Source organism: Colossoma macropomum, unplaced genomic scaffold (assembly GCF_904425465.1).
Source record: "Colossoma macropomum unplaced genomic scaffold, Colossoma_macropomum, whole genome shotgun sequence".
NCBI lineage: Eukaryota > Metazoa > Chordata > Actinopteri > Characiformes > Serrasalmidae > Colossoma > Colossoma macropomum.
The window spans coordinates 1,721,094-1,747,187 of record NW_023494785.1 but is presented as its reverse complement, the minus strand read 5'-3'; the positions used below and the strand labels follow the sequence as shown (position 1 = coordinate 1,747,187).

The 26,094-nt window shown below is 39.8% G+C and overlaps 2 protein-coding genes across 2 annotated transcripts; one reads left to right on the top strand and one right to left on the bottom strand.

The window, feature by feature from the left end:
- The first annotated feature begins 1,485 nt into the window (after positions 1-1,485).
- On the top strand, positions 1,486-4,785 carry LOC118815231 (pentraxin fusion protein-like). Its single transcript, XM_036581214.1, has 3 exons — positions 1,486-1,614; positions 1,737-1,798; positions 3,952-4,785. The coding sequence occupies exons 2-3, from the start codon at positions 1,741-1,743 to the stop codon at positions 4,584-4,586; spliced, it is 693 nt and encodes a 230-aa protein (XP_036437107.1). The 5' UTR covers positions 1,486-1,614; positions 1,737-1,740; the 3' UTR covers positions 4,587-4,785.
- A 9,249-nt stretch (positions 4,786-14,034) lies between these two features.
- Positions 14,035-18,855, bottom strand: LOC118813286. Its single transcript, XM_036578528.1, has 3 exons — positions 18,812-18,855; positions 15,461-15,580; positions 14,035-15,016 (listed from the first exon to the last, which is right to left on the bottom strand). The coding sequence occupies exons 2-3, from the start codon at positions 15,505-15,507 to the stop codon at positions 14,107-14,109; spliced, it is 957 nt and encodes a 318-aa protein (XP_036434421.1). The 5' UTR covers positions 15,508-15,580; positions 18,812-18,855; the 3' UTR covers positions 14,035-14,106.
- Positions 18,856-26,094: the final 7,239 nt, after the last annotated feature.

Sequence of the window (26,094 nt, the reverse complement as noted above, 5' to 3'; positions counted from 1 at the left end):
GATTTCTGGTGTGGAAGCTCACTGATTGGTGGAGTGGGAACTCACTGATTGGTGGAGTGGGAGCTCACTGATTGGTGGAGTGGAAGCTCACTGATTGGTGGAATGGGAGCTCACTGGTTGGTGGTGTTGAAGCTCACTGATTGGTGGAGTGGGAGCTCACTGATTGGTGGTGTTGAAGCTCACTGGCGGTGTGGAAGCTCACTGATTGGTGGTGTGGAAGCTCACTGATTGGTGGTGTTGAAGCTCACTGATTGGTGGAGTGGGAGCTCACTGATTGGTGGTGTTGAAGCTCACTGATTGGTGGAGTGGGAGCTCACTGATTGGTGGTGTTGAAGCTCACTGATTAGTGGTGTGGAAACTCAGTGATTGGTGGTGTGGAAGCTCACTGATTGGTGGTGTGGATGCTCATCGATTGGTGGTGTGGGAACTCAGTGATTGGTGGAGTGGGAGCACACTGATTGGTGGTGTTGAAGCTCACTGATTGGTGGTGTTGAAGCTCACTGATTAGTGGTGTGGAAACTCAGTGATTGGTGGCATGGAAGCTCACTGATTGGTGGTGTGGATGCTCATCGATTGGTGGTGTGGGAGCTCACTGATTGGTGGTGTGGAAGCTCACTGGTTGGTGGAGTGGGAGCTCACTGATTGGTGGTGTTGAAGCTCACTGATTGGTGGAGTGGGAGCTCACTGATTGGTGGTGTGGAAGCTCACTGATTGGTGGTGTTGAAGCTCACTGATTGGTGGAGTGGGAGCTCACTGATGGGTGGTGTTGAAGCTCACTGATTGGTGGTATTGAAGCTCACTGATGGGTGGTGTTGGAGCGAACTAATTGAAAGGTTTTTGCATTTAACAGGGCTACGTTATGATATGTTCATTATTACACGACAAAAAGTTGAAAAGTTCATGAAATGACTGCAAGGGGTGACTGAACATTCTTCTGATTGGTGGTCTGAACATTCTTCTCCTCATTTCAGAAATGAAATAACATCTTTTACCTACAACACAAGCATAAAACATTTAACATAAATTGATGAAAATTATTTTTGAATGTAAAGTTATATCCATGGTCTGTACTGCTCTTAGCCAAAAAGTGTTATTAATGTCAAGTAACCAAAGCTTTGTAAAACATTCATTAAACATGGTTTATTAAGCAAATGAGACAATAAATTGGTAAAAAACACAGAAGTCTATAAAATTAGTGTCTGGAGAGCAGAGTTCTGAATTATTGTCGTCTTTCCCTCATAGCAAACCTGTTTCTCATCGATCATGTTCTCATCTTTTTTCTACCTGGCCCTCATCCTTGTGTCCTTATCTTTTGAAAACAGAATTACACCCATAATACTGTACAGCACACACGGATGCTCTGGGAGAACAGTTTCTCTGGAAGACAGTTTCTCTGGAACAAAACATTTACTGTAGGCTATTTGAAATTGATGAAATAGCAAACAGAATGTTCCATATGTAAACACAGCATCCTATAAATGCAGAAGCTGCAGCACCAGCTTTAGACCTTCTCCTGTGAGAACAGCTGGAAAACAGATCTAACTGGTCACAGGAGCCAAGAAAGATTCTGTAGACGTCTGGAGAGTCTGAGTGACTGTAGAGCTTCACTACCAGGTGAGCATCCACACTTCTTATTCATCACTTACAGCCACTTTAGTTTTACTGACGTTAAATGTGATTGTCAGCTGTGTGTAAGTTGTGAAGGTGGCTAACAGGTTGTGCTGAAATGTTCACAGTAAAATGAAGGCTGTGCTCGTTCTGCTGGGTGTCCTCCTGCCTCTGATCAGCTCTGGTCAAAGTAAGTTTATCTTCTCTGCATTATTATGTTTTATAAAAACAAATTTAGGAATACATATTCAATTCTGATGTCCCTGAATTCAGGTCAGTTCAACTTTATCATATCTAATCTATGCAGAAATGCTCACCTGTATCTAAGCGTATTTCTGTATTGTGTTCTAGAACATTTAGCAGTGTATGATAGCTACAGGATGGATTGGTGGATGTGTTTTTAAGTGGCTAATGTCTTAAATTTCTGATTTTAGGGTGAGATTCACTTAATATGTGGTGGCAACAGTTATCTATGTGTAACCTACAGCAAGAAATATCAGTTCTTTCCTTTTTTAATCCATCAGTACTCAGTGTTGTTCAGGAACGTTCCATGTTCCTTGAACACGTTCATATTTTTTGTGAACACTGAACTGAACGAATCACTTTACAAATAATGAGCGTGAACGCGAGCAGCGCTCACTGTCGCGAGAGTGAATGTCGCTCACGTTTTACGGTATGACGCTTCCATGAACACAGCCAAATGTGTGTTGCTAGCGGTAGAGACGTAACTGCAGAAGTCGGTTTGCTTGAACATCTGAAGCAGTTTTATGAGAACACAAGTGCGGACTGGGCATCGAATTTAAAACGACACATTGAGCTGAAACATCAAAGCAGTCTCGTGGAACACATGCAACATTATAATGAGCGCAGGAAATCATTAATGACTATGATGCAACAACCCCAACGTTTACCCACCCAATTTAAGATCACAGCATTTTGTAAAGGATCTGCTGCCTTCATTTCCCAACAAGTGGACAAGCTTGTACTGGACTAGCTACACTGTGCGAGATCTGCAGCCTTTGAGTAACGTTAAGGTTGAAAAGCCGTCGTTTACCAAGTTGGTGACTGGTTTGCAGCCAACCAGACGTCAAGAAAGCAGGTAGCTTACAGAAAATGTGCATTCAGTGAGAGTATTACTGACTTAAAGTCTGTGGTAGAGAATAATTCATTTCGTTTATGAGTAGCAATGATTTCGGGCTGGTGATGGATGGGTAGAAAGAGGTCCTATTGAAAAAGCATAGCGGCCTATTTATTAAAAAAAAAAAATGAGCATGAACTAGTTCATTTTTGGAACTGTGAACTTAGTTCAACATTTTATAAAAATGAACTACTTCATTTTCATTAGTACGAACTGAACATGGACTAGCTCATTTTCAGTGTGAACTGGCGCGACACTGTCAGTAGCACAATAATGTGCACATTAAAAGCATGCAGAAGTGTTCAAGGTCAAGTAATCAAGGTTTATAACAAAGCTCATCGTCTTCAGCTGCTTTTGTGCTGCTAGTTAGCTAAGTAAATGTCTTGTGCTGCATCCAGAACCACACAATGCCGAAACTACACCACCATTAAACTAGGCTAGTATTGTTAGCTGAGCTAAATGACACTTTCCTGAGTGAGTTTAAAGCCATATGTGATCTACTATGGATTTCAGTGGCTCTGATACGGCTTCAGACTTACGTAGTAATTACAAAATGCTGAGTGACGTGTTGAGAAACTGAATGGATCTGACGCAGATGGTCAACGCTGATTTCAGTGACAGTGATTTTGAAATTTTGAGTGCGGTGGCCTTTGGAAGTCCATTCATTAGTTTAGTCTACACCAGTGGTTCTCAGGGCTTCCCAGATGGTCCATAATTTTGCTCCAGCCCAACTCACAACACATAGGAAACAAATTAAAATGTAGACCTACTGAGGGCTCTGAGAACCAGTGGTAGAGTAGCTACACCACTAGCTACTCTAACGTGGCTGAACTAACATTAATGTTGTGGCAAATCTGGCTTTATCAGTACCAACCTGCCTGGTTTTTGTTAGCCGCAGTAACACAGTCCAGCTCTGTAGCATTTTAAACTGGAAAGTCAACATTTTGTAGGGACTTTAAAGATTAGCGGTCTGTCGTGAAGAATTTTGAGTGAGTTCTAATGTTTCTCTTTATGACAAATGGGTTCGTTGCCATTGTTCTGCAAAGCTAGTCGGAACACATTTCTGAAATAAGCATGAATGGCTCAATTGTGGCGTTTTTGATATATTACATTCTGTTACTTCAAATATCATTTAAAAATGTGACTGCACTTTAACTGCACTTTAAGTGTGCTTCATGTTGAAAATAATATTATTTGCCTTTCAGGTGGTTTGACTGACCAGGGGCTGTTTTTCCCAAAACCGTCAGCCAATTCCTTTGTAAAGCTCACCCCCCAGAAGCCCCTGAATTTAGGGGCCTTTACTCTGTGTATGCGTCTGTCTGTGGATCCAAATGTAGTTTCCAAAGAGAACCGTGACACCATCCTCTTCGCTTATCGCACCCAAAAAGTTGATGAGCTTAACGTGTGGCAGGAGAAGGGCAAAATCTCCCTCTGCCTGCAAACCAGCTCAGATTGTGCTTTCTATTCCGTCCCACTTCTCTCCATCTTCCGCACAAACCTGTGTGTCACCTGGGAATCCAGCACGGGTCTGACTGCATTCTGGGTGGGCGGCCGCCGCAGCACTCTGCAGGTGTACAGGAAAAACCACAAGGTCCAGTCTGGTGGTGCTGTTATTCTGGGTCAGGATCCGGACTCTTTCTTAGGTAGCTTTGAGGAAAAGCAGAGTTTTGTAGGTGAGATTACAGACGTGAACATGTGGGATTATGTGCTGAAGGGTGATCAGATTAGGAACTTCAATGATAAAGTGTGGTTGGGACCAGAACCGAATGTGCTTAACTGGAATGTTCTAAAGCATGACCTGAATGGGAATGTCCTTGTAGTGCCAGAAAAGTACAAATAATATGTAAGACTCTTATCTCTGTAATAAGGTCCTGTAAACAAGTAGTGGGCCATGCTTTCTGCAATAGTGCTGTAATCAGGCATGTACCCGTATATATACATTCATAAAAATCATGATAATTATCCTGCATTTAAGCAAAGTTTATGATATCACAATATTGTTAAAAAATCAAAATAAAAACACTGTATGGATAAACAAACGTGAACTGTGAATGTCATTTTTAGTAGCAGTACAACATGGGTGGTGTTTAAACATTTACTATACAAACACACATACAGATATTACAGTAACATGTATCTCACTGCATCTATTACAATGATATTTAACTCACTGGATCTATTACAGTGGCATTTGACCCACTGGTTTTATTCCAGTGATATTTAACAGTGATATTCAACTCACTGGATGTATTACAGTGACATATATCTCACTGAACCTATTACAAGTATAAGTAGTGTTTGTTTGTACAACAGTAAAACTAATTTCTACAACCTGGTGTCATGCTAATGATGGTGTATGTTCACTTTCCCACACCACATTTAACACTACACAGTTCCAGCTCACACACAGACATTTGAAGCTTGTGTCCTTCAGTAAAAATGTAATACACTTTCTGACATAGGATTTGGGGTCTTTTACCTCATACACTACACACATTTTGGTGGAAGTGTTTTGTGGTCAAGGTTGGTTGGTGGGTTTGTGCAGTACAATTAGGAAATATCTGACAGTATGTAGGCGGTGATTGAGTTTATAAGGTTAATATTATACATAAAACAGGGATAATTAGTTAAAAATCTTTAAACAAGTCTTTTTAATTATTTCTTCATATGACAGTTTATAAGGAATAAACAGGAGTAAACTCACAGAGACTGTAAGGTGCAAACTGTTTTGCAGGTGCATGGGCCCTAATGTGACCTACACTTAACACAATAACACAGTACAAACATTTCAGTCTCACATGACCTTTTTCAGTGCATAAACTGTAAACATAACAGAGATTTCTACCATACACAGTATGGCCAAAAGTATGTAGATACTCCTGTACACACCTGTATGTAAAATGAAGCACATAGCCATGCTGTCTCCATAAACACTGGCAGTAGAATGGGTCATACTGAAGAGCTCAGTGACTTTAAACACGGCGCTGTCTCAGGATGCCACCTTTTCCACCAGTCAGTTTGAGAATTTTTAGCCCTGGCCCAGCTCATGGCCTAGTCAAACTCCACTACCATGGTGAGAAATGTCCTGGCTCATGGCCTGCTCAAACTCCACTACCATGGTGAGAAATGTCCTGGCTCATGGCCTGCTCAAACTCCAGTACCATGGTGAGAAATGTCCTGGCTCATAGCCTGCTCAAACTCCACTACCATGGTGAGAAATGTCCTGGTCATAGCCTGCTCATACGAAATGTCTCAACGTCACGTACCATGGTGAGAAATGTCCTGGCTCATAGCCTGCTCAAACTCTGCTACCATGGTGAGAAATGTCCTGGCTCATAGCCTGCTCAAACTCTGCTACCATGGTGAGAAATGTCCTGGCTCATAGCCTGCTCAAACTCTGCTACCATGGTGAGAAATGTCCTGGCTCATAGCCTGCTCAAACTCTGCTACCATGGTGAGAAATGTCCTGGCTCATAGCCTGCTCAAATTCCAGTACCATGGTGAGAAATGTCCTGACTCATAGCCTGCTCAAACTCCACCACCATGGTGAGAAATGTCCTGACTCATAGCCTGCTCAAACTCCACTACCATGGTGAGAAATGTCCTGGCTCATGGCCTGCTCAAACTCCACTACCATGGTGAGAAATGTCCTGGCTCATAGCCTGCTCAAACTCCACTACCATGGTGAGAAAAGTCCTGGTCAAATTCCGTGTTCACACTTACGCGGGGCGTTCATGATTATCCACTTTTGCCAATCACTATTGATTTTTACGGTAAGAAACATAGTGTTAAGGCAGTGATTAGTCCTCGCCTTTCCCATCCTCTGATTTTGGGAACTAATTTGCCTCTTATGGTTCAAGGGTTTAGGTAGGGAACTGTCAGAGGATGGGTCCCACAATAAAAAATGGAAATCATGAGTCAGGCATGCTTCCAGCTCTGTCGGGGGCTGTTCCAGAGCAGGGGGAATCGGGGGGCGGGATCCTCGGCCAGTGAGGTAAATCCCGAAAGGGAGGCCACACACCAAGACTTCACCCTCCAGCCTGCCCCCATGGCTCCCCTCGGGGATTTACCTCTGGAGCAGTCACGGGACGGGACCCTGAAAAATGCCTTTGACCAAGTGAAAGGAATCGATGGTCAAATACTTGAGCCAGGAGTCCCTCTGTCTTATCCTCATTTCGTCATTATTAAAGACAAGGTGTATAGAGTGACGCAGGACACTCAAATAGCAGGAGTGACCACACAGTTGTTAGCTTTTCCAAGCAGCTAACAACAATCCCATGGCCGGGCATATGGGGCAGAAAAAGACACAAAATTAGAACACTAAACTAAACAGTAAATTAATGATCTGTTTTTACTGGCTGGCCATCTCAAAAGCCCCATTGCGCCCTATGTCTTTAATCAAGGTCCCCTTCGAGAGAATTGGGATGAACCTCGTCGGACCATTAGATAGGAGCACACAAGGGTACTGCTTTGTATTAGTCCAGTTGGAATATGCAACGTGATACTCGGAGGCAGTGCCACTCTGCAGCATCTCAGTAGTGTTGCAGAGGCATTTTTTAGAATGATCTTCCGAGTTGGGATCCCCAAAGAGATTCTAAATGACCAGGGCACTTCTTGTCATGCACTTTACCTGAACTCTAAGTAAGAACAGTTCACAAAGCGATGGCAAAACAAAGAAAGTGTTGTAAAAGACATCACTGTTCGTTATTAGACCAGATTAATATCCCTGTAGGTATATAAATATATTTTGTTTCCTATTGTTAAGTGAATGAGAAATTGCGAACAAGCAGCAAAAGGACAGATAAATAACCCAACTTCAGCCTTGTGCATCATCATAACACAGAGATGAAACAGCATGGAAAATGTAAGTGTTTCAGCGCCCTCTAGTGGTGTTCAGGTCGCTCTGCATTTAATTAAACGATTAAAGGGCCCATATCGTGGAAAAACAAATTTTTCTAATTTTATTTTTGTTTATGTATAATTAATGTGAACATTTTGAAGATACCGTTCATGTACAGTCCATACAGTCCATTTTAAATTGATATATTTATATATATATATACTCATTCAGAGAGTTTTGGTGTGAAATGTTTGATGTCTTTACAGTGGTGGTGATAGGAACCAAGGGTCACCATGACTACAACACAAATATGGACATTTTATTTACTATCCAAAACCACCAGTGAACCAACACGAGTCTTCTGAGTTTATATGGAATGTTGATGATGGAAAATAGTGGAAAATCTGAAATAAGTTTTCTTTGGGGACTATTTTGGCTCACAAAGCCCTGCATGTATCCCTCCACCATGAATGGAGTTTAAGTTCTCAAAACTATCATAAAACAGTGTCTCAGTCATCAGGCAGTGAATTCATAACCATTTCATGTAGTAACTTTCTGTGAGGGAGCTTTTAGAGGTGGACATCTGGTTCCTATCACCACCACTGTGAACAAGTTTCTCTAGAACAGAGCATTTCACACCAAACCACTGTGAATGATTCAGTTTGCAGAAATAATTTAATGCACTGTAGATTAGGGTTTTCTGCAGACCACCAGTAGGCCGTGAAGCACCCTCTAGTGGTCCGTGGGCCTGAACTCAGAGGGACGCAGTAATTCAGGCTGGTAACGTCACTGTAAGTCATAAAAACATGTTTTTGTTAAGTGGAAAATGATGAACGTAATTCTTAGATTTTTAATTATCAAATGCTTTGACAGTATAAATGATATAAATATTAATAGAGATGTACAAATAAAACCGCCGTAGTAGTGGCTAACTAAACGCCATCGGTCTGAGACGGTGCAGCCGCAGGCCGCGATGCAGACAGCGAACCTGGGGCAGAGAGGTTTCTCGGGGTGCTTTGTTTGGTCAGGACTTATCACACCTTTTTCTTTAGCTCAGAAACCTGCGGGTCTCGGTCCACTTCACACAAACCGACGGTGCCGTACAGTCAGCATAACGACTGTTTTAACGGCTGACTCCTCAGACACTGAACACAACCTGCTGTTAAAAACAATACACATAAAATTAGTGAAGGATAGGATCAGCGACCTGAGTGGCTAAACTCAAACTGATAAACCAAAAACAAAAAAGCAGATATTAGGTAAGATTTACCATAATTGCTAATTGTGCCGATGCTAATCTAAAAGCCTGGTAATGGAGTGAGGTTTATTTAGAATGAATCACAAAAACCCTCAAAAGTAGAGAGACTTCCTGAGATCACACAGTTACTCTTTTGGAAAAGCCAGTGGAGGATTTTCAGTGAAAACGCGATGGATTGCAGCTCCAAATCACATCTAGCTCGTACACTTATATTCTTTTATTCCTTTTCTCATCACTACAACCATGTGGTTTTAACGTGTTTCATGTTTTTTAACATACCTGCAAATTTTGCAAACCTACTGACAACCAGAGTGGCCGATCTGATCTTTCTGAGGCCCTAATTCTCAGGTTTTCAGTGTCAGCATTTAAGAAAAAAAAATAAAGTATTTAAAAAGCTGATGTCAGTTTCCTGTGGGCCGCAGTACCTTGTAGTTGTACACAGGTGGGCCTTGGGGTGGAATAGGTGGAGAACCCCTGATGTAGACGGTTCTATATAGAACCTTTTTGAAAAGGGTTGAAGAACCCTTATGGTGATATGTTGAACCATTTTCAAAAAGGTTCTATAAAGAACCATATACAACACATTTTCCATGAATCTGAAGAAGAACTATTTAATAATGCGAAGAACCCTTTAATCATGCAAAGGGTTCTGTGAGTGCTCTCTCTCTCTCTCTCTCTGTCTCTCTCTCTCTCTCTCTCTATATATATATATATATGTATATATATATATATATATATATATATATATATTCTTTAGTGTGTATATGTATATATACTAAAGAAGAACATTCTTCTGTGACAGTAGAAGCTAATATATAGCACAGAGTGAATTGACTGTAAAATAATAATCATAACAATAAGAATAATAAATATAGTAAAAATTCTAACAATTTAATCAAAATTCGATGTTTAATGCACCAAAAACAAATTACCAATAGAGACAATCACAGTGCACCATTTCATAAAGTGGGTGAAGACAGTTTTATTTTAAAACCTTTGGTTTTTCATGAATCCAGTCATGTAATTTTATTGATTGTTTATTTTTGATTTATTTTTGTATTTATTTACTCATTAACATATGGATTTTAATGGGGGGGGGTGGGGGGTTAAAACTCCCGCTACTCAAACTCAGAATCTCTCCTGCTTTACACACGACCCCCGACTCCCAGACATTTTGGAGTGGAAGAATCCCCCTCACTAAAGCACGTATGTGTGCAGCTACAAATTGTGTTTATATGAAGTAGATTTGAGTAATTATGGATCTTTAACTGTAAAACTGCAACATATAGAGTAACATACAGAGCGGTTCTGTTTAAAATATTTAGATTCAAATTATAGACCGATTTTGTATTTACACCGATCGGGCATAACATTATGACCACCTCCTTGTTTCTACGCTCATTGTCCATTTTATCAGCTCCACTTACTATATAGGACCCTCACAGAGCAGGTACTATTTGGGTGGTGGGTCATTCTCAGCACTGCAGTAACACTGACGTGGTGGTGGTGTGTTAGTGTGTGTTGTGCTGGTCTGAGTGGATCAGACACAGCAGTGCTGCTGGAGTTTTTAACACTGTGTCCACTCACTGTCCACTCTATTAGACACTCCTACCTTGTCGGTCTACCTTGTAGATGTAAAGTCAGAGACGATAGCTCATCTGCTGCTGCACAGTTTGTGTTGGTCATCCTCTAGTCCTTCATCAGTGGTCACAGGACGCTGCCCACAGGACGCTGTTGGCTGGATATTTTTGGTTGGTGGACTATTCTCAGTCCAGCAGTGACACTGAGGTGTTTAAAAACTCCAGCAGCACTGCTGTGTCTGATCCACTAATAAGTTGCAGTTAATAATAATTCCAACAGGGGGCGCTACAGAGTAACAGAACTAAAGTGAAGTGTCTCAGTCTTTTTTTTAATATAATGAACTAAAGTATTATTTAGTAATTTGGCTGTGAGTGCAGTGTTGCACTCTTTTGTAGTACTTTATTTTTCCAGGCTGTTCAGCAGAGGTGTCATTAACTGAGATATAGCACCAATATTGATTTACAGAAGCTACTTGTTATCCAGCAGCCTGTGATCTAAAGATCTGTAGGAATAAACACAGGAGTAAAAAATCTACAGCTGGGGAAAAGACATTTTCATACAGAATCCCAAAAAATAGGGAAGAGTTTACCACTTAGTGTTCAAAATTCAGACCAGTCAGTGTAATCATTTCTTAATCTGTGTGAAAAATGTATTTTTGCTCTTGTGTTTAAACAGGAGGCAGGTTCACAAATTCACATATACTAACCCCTTAAATATCCAGGGCCCACTGGTGAAAAGTTAAATTAAATTTAAATTACATTTTACAGTACTTTGACAGTGAAAACAAATTTTTACAGCACATACAGTGTATAATACAAATTTCTGTTATCTTTTATTAGTGTTTTTAATTCCTATGTTTCTTACTCTTAAATTTAATTTGTATATTTGTAATGCTTTTTATTGTGCTCATATTGTAATTATTAATTTTTACATTCAATCTTAATTTTACTTTAAATCATACAGATTTTACATAAATGCTTTTAGAGCATTATATTTTATGAAATTTTATACATTTTATGATTTTATGAAATTTTATCTATAGTGCTGGATTGTTGAGATTTGTCTATGGGGAGACTTAAAACATTATGGCTGGTAATATAAAGCATGTAAACGATATGATTTTGTTTATGGCTTGATTTAAAACATGACACTGTTTATAGCAAAGTGAATCATTAACAGAAACAGAAATCCTTTATTATTTTGTATTTTATTTCATCACATCGCTCAGATTTTATAGTTCATGTAATTAATACATCACCAATATTTGGGTGATGTGCAGCTACTGATTATGATATAACATGTTTATAATGATTTCTGAAGAAGCATAGAGTCATGCATGGATAATAAATCATAAAAGTTCCATTACACAAAAAGCTACCGCTGATATTTGCTTAAACAGTTTCAGAATACAGTACAGTTACATTATAACTCAGGGCTCTCAAACTAATTATGTGGGGGGCCACCTGCCAGGTGGTCTTCACAGGGGGCTGGTTGGAAAAAAGGCAGGGGGAAAAATGCGACACATTTTTTCAAGTGTAAATTTTAACAACATCAAATTTGACATTTTACAGAACACTGTAAATTAAAACAGTCCCCATATTTTAACTCTATGTATGAACTTTTAATTACATAATGTACACATTTATTTAATTAGCAATTCTTCTATCACCATGAACTACTACTAATTATTGTTGTTATTAGTAGTGATAGTAATAGAAGTAGTATAAATACATTGTTTTAAGAAAAAAATTGTTTTTAATTAAACCAATTAAACTTTCTTTTAACAAGGAGAACATGAGAAAACACAAAACACAGTATTTAAAAGAAAAAAGTGTTGCAACACAATCATCTTCCATGTGAAACTGTAAGTGTCCTCCTAAACTTAATAACTGGTTGGTCCACCTTAAGCAGCAACAACTGCAACCAAACCTTCCTATAACTGGAGATCAGTCTTTTACATCACTGTGGAGGAATTCTGGCCCACTCTCGTTTGCAGAATGACTTTGTTTCAGCTACATTGGAGGACTTTCAAGCTTGAAATGCCTGTTTACGGTCCTGCCACAGCATCTCAAAGGGATTCAGGTCAGGACTTTGACTAGACGATTCCAAAATGTTCGTTTGGTTTCTTTTAAGCTGTTCAGACATGAACTTGTTCTTGTGCTTTGGATTGTTGTCTTACTGTATAACTCAGTTTTGCTTGAGCTTCTGATCACTGACTGATGCCTGGATATTCCCCTGTAGGATTTTCTAGTACAGAGCAGAATTCATGGTTCCATCAATTATGGCAAGTCGTCCAGGTCCTGAAGCAGCGAAGCATCCTCAGACCATCACACTACCACTGCCATGTTTCACTGCTGGTATGATGTTGTTATTGTGGATTGCCATGTTAGCTTTATGCTGGATGTAACAGGAACCCCACCTTCCAAAAAGGACCACTTTCTTCTCATCAGTACACAGAACATTATTCCAAAAGGCTTGGGGAATATCAAGGTGGGTTTCTTGTGAATGTAAGATGAGGCTTTATACTCTTCTTGGTTAACAGTGGTTTTTGCCTTCTGACTCTCCCATGGATATTATTTCTGCCCAGTCTCTTTCAAATGGTGGAATCATAAACACTGATCTTATAAGAGGTGAGTGAGGCATGCAGTTCCTCAGATGTCTGTCTGGGATCTTTTGTGACACCCTGGATTCGCTGCTATGTTATGGAGGAATTTTGACAGGCTGGCCACTTCTGGAAAGATTCACCACCATTCAGGTTTTATCCTTTCTGAGATAATGGCTCTCGCTGTGGTTTGCTGAAGTTCCACAGCATTAGAAATGAGTTTGTAATCCTTTCCATACTGATGTAATTCAATAGCTTTCATTCTAGTGTCTTTCCATTGCTGGAAAAGTTCTATTTAAGTTCTGTTTAGATTCTGCAGGGCTGGCAGTAGTCAAGCCTGAGTGTGTCTAGTTTAATTGATCCAACGATTTTGGTTATTTGGTTGGTTGAGTAACTAAGGGAGCAATTACTGTTGTTGCTGTCTTTTTTCCTTCAATAGATGAAATGAATCATTTCAAAGCTGTATTTGTGTTTACTCAAGTTGTCGTATACAAAATTTTATTTGAGGAATATGCAAATATAGAAGAAATCATAGTTTTTACAGCACTGTAGCTTATGTTGGGTAACCAACCCCAGTGTCTAGTGAGGGAAGCAAATCAAACCCATCTGATTTACATATTTAGTTGCATAAAAATGAAAAAAAAGGCTTGCAGGCCAGATAAAGGGTGAACTGTAAATATGAGCTGATCATTTGCGACCCTGCTGTAACTGATATTGGATTATTATATTATGATAATAATATTACAGTCAGAATGATGACGACTAAATAAGCGGCTTTAAGCAGGTTTAAACAGTGGCTACTGGAAACTACAACGCTTTTAGCAGAGAAATATGTGAGTGATAGCTTTGGTGTTGTTTATTTTGTTAGTAAATAATCATGTTCTGTCTGGTGGCTGTATGCTGGAGAAACTTGCTGTTTCATATTGTTTGCATGTTTTTACTAGTAAAAGCAGACCTGCCAGGTCTAATAGCTTTGGAAACCTATTATTTTATTACATTAAACTTACATATTGCCTGTGAAAAGGATAGAAATTAGCTATTTTGTTAATTCGTTTTGAGCCCTCTTCATTGTCATGTGATTACTCGAATGCGGTGCAAAGGAGGTTGTACAGCATGTTAAACTCCCCGTGCTCCATGTTCTGTGTGGTCATTACAGTGCCGTTGGGTGTGTAGGCATACAGTTCCTGCCACATCGCCTCCATCTCTGCTGGTGGAGTTCCTCTGGACTGGAGACCTGCAGCCAGGTGAATGGTGGCTTTGCTACGTAGGATCCAGAGCAGGACTGCAATCACACCAACGATCTGATATAAAGTCACTTCTGGTAGCCACCTAGCAAGGAAGCCTCCTGGTGAATACATTATGATAAGGCGTTTGCGATCTTCCCACAGTGACACTGAGTTTAAAAATGCTGTGAGCTTCAATATAAAATCAGCATCAGTTGTAAGGGGACCAAGGATGATCTCAGGAACTCTTTTTCCCTGCCGATCTTTCATGGAGTTCCAGACTTCAGGGAGGGGCCTCTGAGGTGTCCAGTCTCCGAAGTCTCGGTGCTCGGGCAGGATGTCTCCTGTTGAGATGCCGTAAGCAACTTTGGCGTCAATGGCGCAGTTCCATGGAGGATACAGGATTGTATCAGTGATGGTATTCAGAGGCACAAAACAGTCAGCAGGACGGGTCTGATCACTGATGCTGCCTTTACCCACCAGCACGATGTGCAGTTCCCCACTCCCACTGCACACATCGACCTTCTGACTGTCTGCTGACTTTGTAAGCCTCTCGTAAAAGTAGCGTACAAGGTTGAGACATAAGACTTTACCATCTTCTGTTGTGATCCATTTGAAAGCTTGACTTACAACAGACGAACACATTTGTGAAACAATGGAACCCATATACTTCAGCACCGTGTCACCACATGCATCAATGGCTTCGCTGTATGGGCCAAGATTTTCCAAGGCGTCAAGCACTTCTTCCCTGCTCTTCTTCCTCTCCCTGTAAAAGCAGGGATTCATTTTGAGACACATTTCTGAAAAGGACATCACTGACAGATATAAAGGTGAGTAAATGGGATTCAGTAACTATTATTATTCAGCAGCTATAAATTATTCAGTGACTTCCATACGTTATTTAGTAGCTGCTATGAACTATCCATTAAAAATGTTTTTTCATTGAAAAATTCCCTATCTATTATATTATATTATATTATATTATATTATATTATAGTCCAGCAAAATATGTGCTGCTACTCTAGGATGACATACATGTCCCCTTATAAGTGCAGTGATTTTAAAAAGAGGCTTAAATAAAGAACAATTAATGTCAGCAAATTACTGTTGCAGTCAGTGGTTGTATTTGATCTGGATGAGTATTTTCCTGAGAAGGTACTGTAATTTGAGAGAAAGAGTGAGAAAGGGTGAGAAACAGAGAGAGACTCACTCATTCATTGGAGGGTGACTGTCCATGACCATAGATGATGTTGCCATGTTCTTAGGTTCTGAAGTTCTGAACAGCAGCAAATCAAGTCGAGCTCCCGAAGAAAGAACTTCAGCACTTTTCCTGGAACAGGTTAGAAAACAGATAAAGAAAATGTGGATGACACAACTTGAACAACAAAGACATTCCTGGACGTCAGGAAGTAGAAACTTTAGAAATGTTATCAATAGACTATTTTGTCAAAGAGTTAAAACTGTCAGATTTATTAAGTATCTGCTGTTACCACAGCAACAGGCTTGTTAGTCCTCTTACAGTCCTCTTATTTGGGTAACTATGAGGAAATAACTGTGGTAAACAGTTATACTGGGCTGGGAGGCTCAAGTTAATTTAATTTTGTAACTAATTAATAATAATAGCAGCACTTTTTTGATGGGTTATTTTGAGACCGTTCCTACCTCAGAAGCAGAAGTGAGCACAGTGATAGTATGTTAGTTGAAGCTTAGTCTTTGTGAAATAAAGGAACACTATGAAAGTGCAGTTGGGTAAACGCTGGTGTTGTACACTCTCATCTTTAATTTGGTCACGAAACTGTAATTACAGTGATTTAACATGTTCAATCGGCCAAAACAGTGCTGACTAGTAGAGAGTGATAAACTGGTTCTTCCAGTATACGGGTTGAAATTCATCTTAAGGTTTGGTTTTATCATTACTGTTACACCGGTATGATGCAGGCTTGGCTCCACGAGGGGGTGATTACCCTTTGACATGGAATACTGTGCCCTCCTGTTTTGGGTTTGTGTAATTTGTCCAGCAACTTAAACTTTATTTTTATTGATTTATTTATTCTGCAGGGAAGCCTTTTCAGACTGCATTCACATTAATTACATGGATTTTCTAGCTGAGAATGCCATTCAGAGATCTCAGTCGAAATTGCCTGATGTGAGCCCAGATAGAGCTACTTATTGGTCAGATAGAGATCTCAGTCAAAATTGCCTATGTAATGGTCAGATAGAGCTACGTATTGGTCAGATAGAGCTGCGTATTGGCCAGATAGAGCTGCATTTTGGTCAGATAGAGCTGCGTATTGGTCAGATAGAGCTACGTTTTGGTCAGATAGAGCTGCGTATTGGTCAGATAGAGCTGCGTATTGCTGTCATTTTAGTTAATTTTCTGTTGACAGAACAAAGCTTGTCATCTCAACTCAATTTATAATGTCTAGGTCCTACAGTGTTCCACCAACCATAAGCCCCATGCCACTGCAAATCCTAAAAGTCCAGTTGTTAAAAACAAGCAAGAAAGAGAGTTAATTTAAGTTCTGCTTAATCTGGCCACATGCCTTGCATAAGCCTCATCAGAGTTTACAGGTTCACTACACAGATTGACCAATCTAGACAAGACACATTGGTGCCTCACAGTATTTTGGACAGAAAGCATTCCAACTTAAAGCCTACTGTACAGCCAACACTGAGTCTCAGATTAACATATGGAGCAAACACAATGTGTGAAAACTAATTTTCAAAACTGAAGGACATTTTCAGTGAGCACAGAAGGAGCATGTTGCACAGGTGGTCATTATGGGGAAAAGTATGGATGGAAATTATGCAGACAGTAGTGATGGGAATCAACTCCTAGCTAATGACTCTGAGAGTCAAAATGCTTGGAGTCGACTCTTCAGATCTATGGTTTTTCATCGTAATTAGCTGGAGGGACATGTAAACTTAATTGTGTGTAATGCAGGTGAGAGTCTGAGTAGTGTATGTTTGTTTAATTATTTTATTTATTAATTAAGTTGTGTAATTCATTTAAACAACACCAGCGCTGCTTGGCTGCTATAAGCACAAACTCTGCTCACAAAGATGTTTTGGTACACTAAACAGTACCATAACTCTGCTACAGAAAACCAAATTCTGCATTTTCATCATGAAAGGGCAGATAACATTCAACGGCCCCAGAATAAAAACTTTAAATTGGGTTAACTGGTTTGTAGTGATTTACTTTAAATTTACTGGTTAAAATTAAGTGGAGTCGACTGGATTCCAGCAGCAGGAGTCGAGAGTCTGAGTCGACTCTAGGAAACCAGAGTCATGCATCAGTAGCATACAGAACATGTTGCAGTGCAGAGCACCAGGTAGCAGAGCGCTGCTATACTAGACCACAGTGAGATGAAGTTAGAGTGCAGTTTTACACTCTACATTTTTAAGTTTATTTAAAAGACTGACTGTCTTTCTCTGGATAATTTTAAACCACATGTGATCTACAGTGGCTTTCTGTGGTCTTGATATGGCTTTAATGTAATGTGGTAATGGCGAAATGCTGAGTGTGAAGTGTTGAGAAACTGAAGAGTACCTGGAGCCACTGTCTGTCAACATTAAATGTTTTGGGATTTTTAGACTTAGGCGCGATATGATGAGGTGTATCCGGTGAGCAGTGACCTTTAGGGTTAGAAAGCAATATTGAAATCTTTTAATGTGTTGTTTGTTTATGTTCATGCTCTTCTGCCCAATAAAAAAAAATGTATTCACTTCAGTTAAATGTGATTCTTATTAAAAGTGAAGGGATGTCCAGCATAATATGCCACTGTTAATCTACAAAAAAGGTTTACTTAAGAATCCAAAAGGGGTTTAGCTGGAATTCATTACAGGAAACTCGCTGGTGTCCTTTTAAACTTTCTCTAACTACCTCCACACAGCCTGACAGTGATTTACTTGATTTTAGCCACTTTCAATATGATTTTGGCTTGTTTTATTTGCTTTAACAATATTTATTTTTTTGTTACTGCTGCATTATTGTTTTACATTTTCTATTCTTTTATTAACAGTTTTTTATGATTTTAATCCCAATTTGAACTCATTAAGTCATTTTATATTTGCACTATTAATGGTTTATTTTGATTTGATTGATTTCTGTAATATCAAGTTCTCTAATATAATTATTATTTTTATTATGTTTTGCCTTTGATAAGTTTTTACAGTTTAATTCTTCCAGTCCCTGATTTCTGTATTGACTACAGAAATTAAGGTCACCCTTGATACACTCTGAGTTTAAATGTAAAGGTTGACTGATCGATCAAAGATCATTCTAAGCTAAAAAGCAGGTAATACACACATATGAAAACACGTCCTTCAACTTTTAATTACTATTCTCTGAAAATTAACACATTAGCTTTAAGCTGCAGTAGCTGAAGCACTAAGCCAAACAACATCAGCCACAGCATTTGTTTGATTAAAAGAATGAAGGAAAACACACAACTTAAACCCATGAATTTCTCTCATCACAAATCATATCAGCAAAAACACCTTTGGGTATTTCCCGAACAAGATTAGATGGTGATGCCTGTATATAAACAGTATTTACCTTAGTAGGACGAGAAAAGGAGATGTCACTGGTGCAAAGCTCTGCCGTCGTACCACGACTTCTTGAGTACCAGAGATATATATAGTCCTTTCAGGGTTCCCAGATCTGGTAAAACTCTCCAGCCCTAAATATACTTAATCCCGCCCACCAGAAGCTGAAACTAGCCCAACATTTGAAGTATTGCAGAAGAAACAGGCTGTAAATTGTGTAGAAATCTTAAGGCAATCTGAGAAAAATATATGTAAAGCTGTTTATCTGGACAGCAAGAGTTTTAGTAAACAATTTAGAATATACAGGGTGTCCAAATAATTGACATCATTTCATAGTCTAATAACAGCCAATTCTCCCTCAAATGATCTCAAATTTTAAGTTGAATTTTTAATGTTTTTTTTTCAGGTTGAAGAATCTGATCCACTCGTACCAGCACAACACACACTAACACACCACCACCACGTCAGTGTTACTGCAGTGCTGAGAATGACCCACCACCCAAATAGTACCTGCTCTGTGAGGGTCCATGGGGGTCCTGACCACTGAAGAACAGGGTAAAAGGGGGCTAACAAAGTATCAGAGAAACAGATGGACTACAGTCTGTAACTGTAGAACTACAAAGTGCACCTATATAGTAAGTGGAGCTGATAAAATGGACAATGAGCGTAGAAACAAGGAGGTGGTCATAATGCTATGCCTGATCGGTTTACAGTGCAATGTTTGAGTGGAAAAGCCAGAATTCCTTAATTCACATTGTGCACTAACATAGGAAGCCATTTGAGACTCAGCCCTACTTTACTGGTTCAGTCTATCATTAAATTATAACAGTTGTGCTATAATCAAACAAATCCATACAAGGACTGGCATGTACAAAGAAACTTCTTTCTTCTAACCAGCATATTTATAACTGCCAACTTCTTGGTTGAAGGCTTTTGCGAACAATATTTCAAAACAGAATATGTTATTTTACTATTATGGTAAACTTTTGAAAAAAGGAATCTACTGTCATTTAGATGATCAAATTATTATTATTATTTTTAAAGGTACTTTTACTTTAGTGCAGCCATTATTTCACTGTAAAAAACAATGCTTGTCTTGAGGATAGGCTTAGGCCATGTGACAGCTTGTCCAAATACTGCTGAGAGACATTATTAAACTCCTTTACAACTGAATTTTAAGTTTCTCCTTTGTAGCTGTTTGCATTTAACCCACTACTAGCTATGTAGTGATGGTGATTGGTTTTTAAATTCTTTTTTTTATTCATTTTGTTCTTAAGCGATATTACAGCTAGTTAAGCTAATAGGTAACATTAAAAGTGAAAGCAATGTTGCAGGCTTTACTTGTTTATTTAATAGAAACCCAGTTCCCAGTAAGAAGCTGGGACAGTGTGTGACCTGCCAATAAAGACAGAAAGCAGAAATTAGTAAGTTGTTTGTTATGCACTCATCACTTTAACAGCTCCATAAGCTCAGTCTAAATTGCACTACTGTTTATATTTGCACTATTTATACCCACAGACCTTAATCTGTATGTGCCTTACATCACTTTAGTGTTAATTTCAGGATTTTCTATATTTATATATTTTTTGACCTCATTATTCTATTATTCTGTTATTCTACAATTAATGTTTATTTTTACAATTAGTGTTTTTTTTAATGTCTATTTAAATTCGCACTTTACTTTCTATCTAATGTTATTGCTACACCATGGGGTCTGAGAGTAACGCAATTTCAATACTCTGTATGTCCTGTACATATTGTAGTATCGACAATAACGCTGACTTGACTTGACCTATATTAAATTGAAAACTGGTTTCAGGGCTGCAGCGCCGGCGGCCACCAGAGGGAGACAATGCGCACCTCCCAGGGCCAATCAAGCCCAACATCCTACACCTGGGCAGAGGCTTCATAAGGACAGAGAAGGAGATACACGTTGCTGTGTCTTTGTCTCAGTTTGAGTCAACAGAAACAGCTGGTAATTTGGGTAAGAGGGCTGAGAGCTTTGCTCTCCCCCTCACTTCTCGAGTTGTTCCAGTCTCCTCTCAAGGTTCTCTTCTCTGTTCTTTGTCTCAGAGAAAAAATAAATAAAAGAACATGAAGGACCCCTCCTTCCTTTTCTTCAGTTTTGGTTTCCTTTCTGTTGGGAAAGTCATTTGTTGCCTTAGTTACTAAGTTCGCTCTACTTCTGAGAGAGCCAGTTTTTCCCTGGCGTCCTTAATTCTCTCTTCCCCCTGAACCAAAACAGGTGGGTTTAGATTCCTTTCAGTGCCCCTCACTGTGGCTTCAGTGGTGTAGCAGTAGAGTACAGTCCAGGTTTGATCCCTGGCCTCATCTCTTGTTAAATAAATAAATAAAAAGCTTTGAGCTGAGCTTTTCCTTCCTGTTGTACATTAGCTTGGCATTTGTGTCCCGTCCCCATAAAACCTGTGGTGGTTCACCTGGTAGGCCTCTGGGATAGAACTCAGATGGCCTTGGTTCACATCCGCTGTATGGTGAGCTGTAACAGAGGACGATATGAAAACTTATGAACTGTTGTTTTTTGTTAATATATAAATATACACTCATTCCATATATGACGCCTGCAGTCCTTCCAAAAAACGTTGTTGCAGGAGGATATTTACCACCATGTTACATCACCTCTCTTTTAACACCACTAAATCGTTTGGAGACTGGAGACACAAACTGATCCAGTTCAGAAAGTGTAACTTTAACCTTTTTTCCCCAAGTTTTCAGCTGTGCAGCCGTACAGGGTCTTTGTTCTTGCATTTTGTTTTCAGTGGGACACAGTTCTGAAGTGCAGGCAGGTCAGTGTAGCACCTCCACTCTCTAAATTATGCAGTCTTGCTGTTGTAGAACAGCAGATGTGCAGAATGTTTCTTGGTGCATCTGGTAAAAAATAATCATGGATGTTCCTGAAAAAGACGGCATCTAAAAGGCAGCATATGTTGCTCCTTTTGGTGTTGTGAGGCAAAATCCCCCCTCCAAAAAAAAGTTCAGATGTTCGACCATTTTCCATCATTAACATTCCAACTTAAACTCAGACTTGTGTAGGTTTGCTGGTTGTATATGTGTTGTAGTCATGGTGAACCCTGGTTCCTATCACCACCACTGTAAAGACATCTGTCTAAGTTTCTCTACGATGAACCGCTTCACATCAAAACAATGTCATAAATCTCATCTTCTGATTGTAAGCTTAGCTACATTTCTATATTAATCAAGTATTTAGCTTTGTTCAAACAGCATTACGTTGTTTCCAGTCAGAAAGTTAATCTGCAGAAGACAAATAACACTGCAATTTCTTCATTTTATTTTTATAATTTTGCTGACAGTCTCTTTTCAGAAACATACAGGGTGCAGATATTTCCCGTGGAAGTGAGAAGGGAAGTAAAACAGCATCTAACTCTGTAGCTGATGGTGCTGAAACCACATGCGTCAACCAACCGGGGGACATGTGTGAAATGTCTTTAGCAGAAAGCATGACTCTTCCTGACAAGAACATCTCTGAGTTCTAGCTGAGTTGGACGCTGTGAAAGCCATGTAGGCAAAATAAAGCGTACTGTGCAGGTACATTTCATCAAGGTACAAACACTGGAAATGTACCTTCAAAGGTAGAACAATAGTTTTATGGTCCAACTGTGTAATTTAGTCTGGAGACAAACAGGTTGTTTGCCCTCAGTACAACTTTAAAATATAGCTTTAATGGAATATCATACAGTTATGTTCCCTAACTAAAGGCAACAAGACGTTCCCTTGAGGGTTCCACCCCAGTGACAAGAGGGATATTACCCCAGGGACGGGGACTAAACCTTCTTTCTGAGAGTGTATGACCCTTTCTACTGGCAAACTGTTCTAAGCAAAGTCCTGAATTTCAAGAGGTCAAGAGGCTCCTTGAAGCTAAATAATGAGGTGTTTGACAGCACCTGCACACTCGCATTGCCAATGCTTTCCCAGTAAAGAGTGACTGGGTGAAAATGAAAAACCTGAAGCAAGACAAGAATGAAACAGGGGAATCCTTCCTTGACAGAGTGAGGAATGCTGTAGACCTGTACAGTGGACTTAAACTCAACTTGACAAAGACCAGGTGTCCAAGCAACATCTAGTTCATGGACTGCTGTCTGAGGTACAAGGGAAAGTCTGAGGATGTGGGCCACTTCTGGCACAGATATGGCACTGCTGGCCCTCTGTCGGCACTGGCTAACTGCATGTGAGCCAAAGGTGGCTGACATACTGAAAATGCAGATTTGGCCCACATATCTCAAAACAGATCTGGTACACTTCTGGCACAGATATGGCACTGCTGCCTACTGGCAAACAGCATGTGAGCCAAACATGGCCCACATTAAAAAAAAAAAAATCTTTTGGCCCACGTGTCCCAAAACAGATGTGGTCCACCTCTGGCACATATGTCAGTGGCTCACATATAAAAATGCTAATATGTGCTGCGCATTACAGAACAGTTCTGGGCCTCATAATATAAGTGAGTACATCCAGTTGTCACGACTCCCTTTGGCTCTGAGGTCTCTTTGGACTCCATCTCCCAGAACCCCCTGGGGATCACGTGATTCATGCCTCACTCTCATGCTCCAATCAGCACTCAAGCTCTCCAGAGTACTGATCAGGTCCGCCTGCAGTTCTTTGATTAGTTTAGCATAAAGCCTGGTCTTGTAGGATAGGTTCTTTGTGAGGTATTGCTACTTTCCATAGAGCTACTGACGTTATTTCTGACTGTTTATTCCTGTTCTGACCTGTTTTGCCTTGTTTGTTGACCTGCCTTTTGCCTGACCCCTTTTGGACTGTTTGCCTGGTTATGTATGTGTTTTTGTGTATTTTGCCCTTTCTGGATTTGACCATTGCCTGTGACCTGACTACGATTGTGGATTCTGTCTTCACTTGTAAAGCCTTTTATTCACTTTATCTGTGAGCGTCTGCGTCATTCTGTTGGGTTACACCAGTACGCACCTGCAATGTCTTTAGTTTTTACAAGTCTCCGAAGTTGTAACATGGGTTTGTTTTGCTAGCATGTACATTGAGGCTGGGTAAAGGAAACATTTACAGATTCTGTTTGAAGGATCCAGACAGAACTGGGTGGGGGTACTTCACAAAGCAGGATTTCCCAGTTAGCCAGATAACTTGATGATGATCCAATAAGAAATGTCCCTGAATTCTTTTCCTATTGGACAGGGTTAAGTTACCTCCTTAAACTGAGAATTTGCTTTGTGAAATACTCCCCTGCACAAATTACATTACTGAACACATTACATTACCACCTCTGGTAAACTAATCCAGCCTAAATAAGGCTTTAGATAAATCATTTCCTTTAGTTTAACATATAGCATAGTAATAAAAGGAAGAAGAAGAAAAACTGCAACAGTCCTTGACTAATATTGTGTTGCTAAAAACTGTTGACTGTTCCATTTACAGCATTTGTTAGACACTCTTATCCAGAGCGATTTACAGTTTGATCATTTTACACAGGTAGGTGAAGGTAGTGTTAGGAGTCTTACCCAAGGACTCTTACTGGTATAGTGTAGGGTGTTTGACCCAGGCGGGGATTGAACTCCAGTCTACAGCGTAGGAGATAGAGGTGTTACCCACTACACTGCACTACACACCACCTATTCCAGGCCTATGTCCTCTAACTGCAATGGTAATTCAACACATTTGCATTTTAATTTAAATTCGCTGAAAAGTACAATAATTTCACATATGTAGACAATGAGTAACTATTTACAGCTACCCCTAGTTATTATATATGTACATGTGTGTAACCTGTAAGGAAAAAAATGAGATGCATATCCTGACTGTGGTCAAGATCTTTTAAAAGTAAACAGTTCTGTTTAAGACTATCCTGTACATTATCATTATCATCAAAGTTAAGCTGTGGTCCCATGTAGAACTTCTAGTTCTACATAGTTCTCTCCTAATCTAACGCAGGGTTTGCAAATCAGACACACGCGGATAAAAGTTAATCCGGAAGATTTATTCTGACGGGAGTAAACAGGGTTAACACCAGACCAGGCCAATAACCAGAACAAGCAGACGAAATACAGGGGCATAGGCGAAAGCGAAGTCGAAAAAACAGGCGAGGGTCGTAACCAGAAATAACACATAAACCAAAACAACAAAGCCAAGACAGAGACGAGAATCGAAAACGAAAAAACAAGCGAGGTCAAACACGGAGTAGCAATCAGAAAAACAAACAGCTCGGTATGCACAGACTAGGTAAGGGCAATACTTCGCAAAGATACGTTTCAAACAAACCGGTATAAATACAGAGTGCAACAGGTGATGATGATTAGTATTCCGGTGACTGTGATCTGTTAGGTGGTTGGTGATTGGTTGGCCTCGTGACTGACTGAAGGATTCTGGGAAGTGGAGTTCTTGGTGGTCTGGGAGTCCGAATGAGAAACAGGAAGCGTGACACCTAAAAATATAAGAGCTTTGGTTTAAAATGTTTTATTCACGTCTAACTCTGAGTGAAAATCAGTCAGGTTAAAGTGATTTAATAAAGGCGTCAACAGGGCTGCTGTTCTGTCTGCTCATGTGCGCATATGTGAACAGAAAGTGATGACATGACGCTGGAGGTAAAAAGACGGTGGTCTTTTCTTTCCCTCCTTTCTGCCAGGCAGCTAAACGGGTGACTGTAAATTACAGTGTTAGTACTGTAAGATTAATGTTTGTTAGTAATGTAGCCCTCTGTGGTAGAAACAGTGATGTGAAGTAATTTATTTGCTGTAAATATATTACCTTAATGTCATGTTAGCATGTTAGCTTAGTTAACTTATTTTTATGCTTTTTTGTACCTTTAGCTAACTAGCGCAAAGCTAGTTACCGTTGGTGCGTTAGCATGTTAGCTAGCGGGTTGGTTCGTGGTTAGCGTGTTAGCAAGTTAGCTAGCAGGTTAGCTCGTGGTTAGCGTGTTAGCACAATAGCTAGCAGGTTAGTTTCTGGTTAGCTTGTTAGCACCAGTTAGCGTGTAAGTTCACTCTTAGCATGTTAGCTCGGGCTTAGTGTGGTACCTTGGGATTAGCCCATTACCTTGTGGTTAGCATGTTAGCTCAGGGATAGGACATAAGATACTTGTCTCCAGAATAGGGTCTTGTCAGTATTAAAGCATATTCAGGATGACCCTCAGGGCTTGTTTGATTCATTTTGTTTCTTTATTTTGTAAAAATTATTGTGTAAAAGCAACAGAACAATCAAAATCATGTGTTATCACAAATAAAATCACGGCTGTGATGATCTAGTGTCACCAAATCACAGTCGTGATGTTATTCGCAATAACACATGACA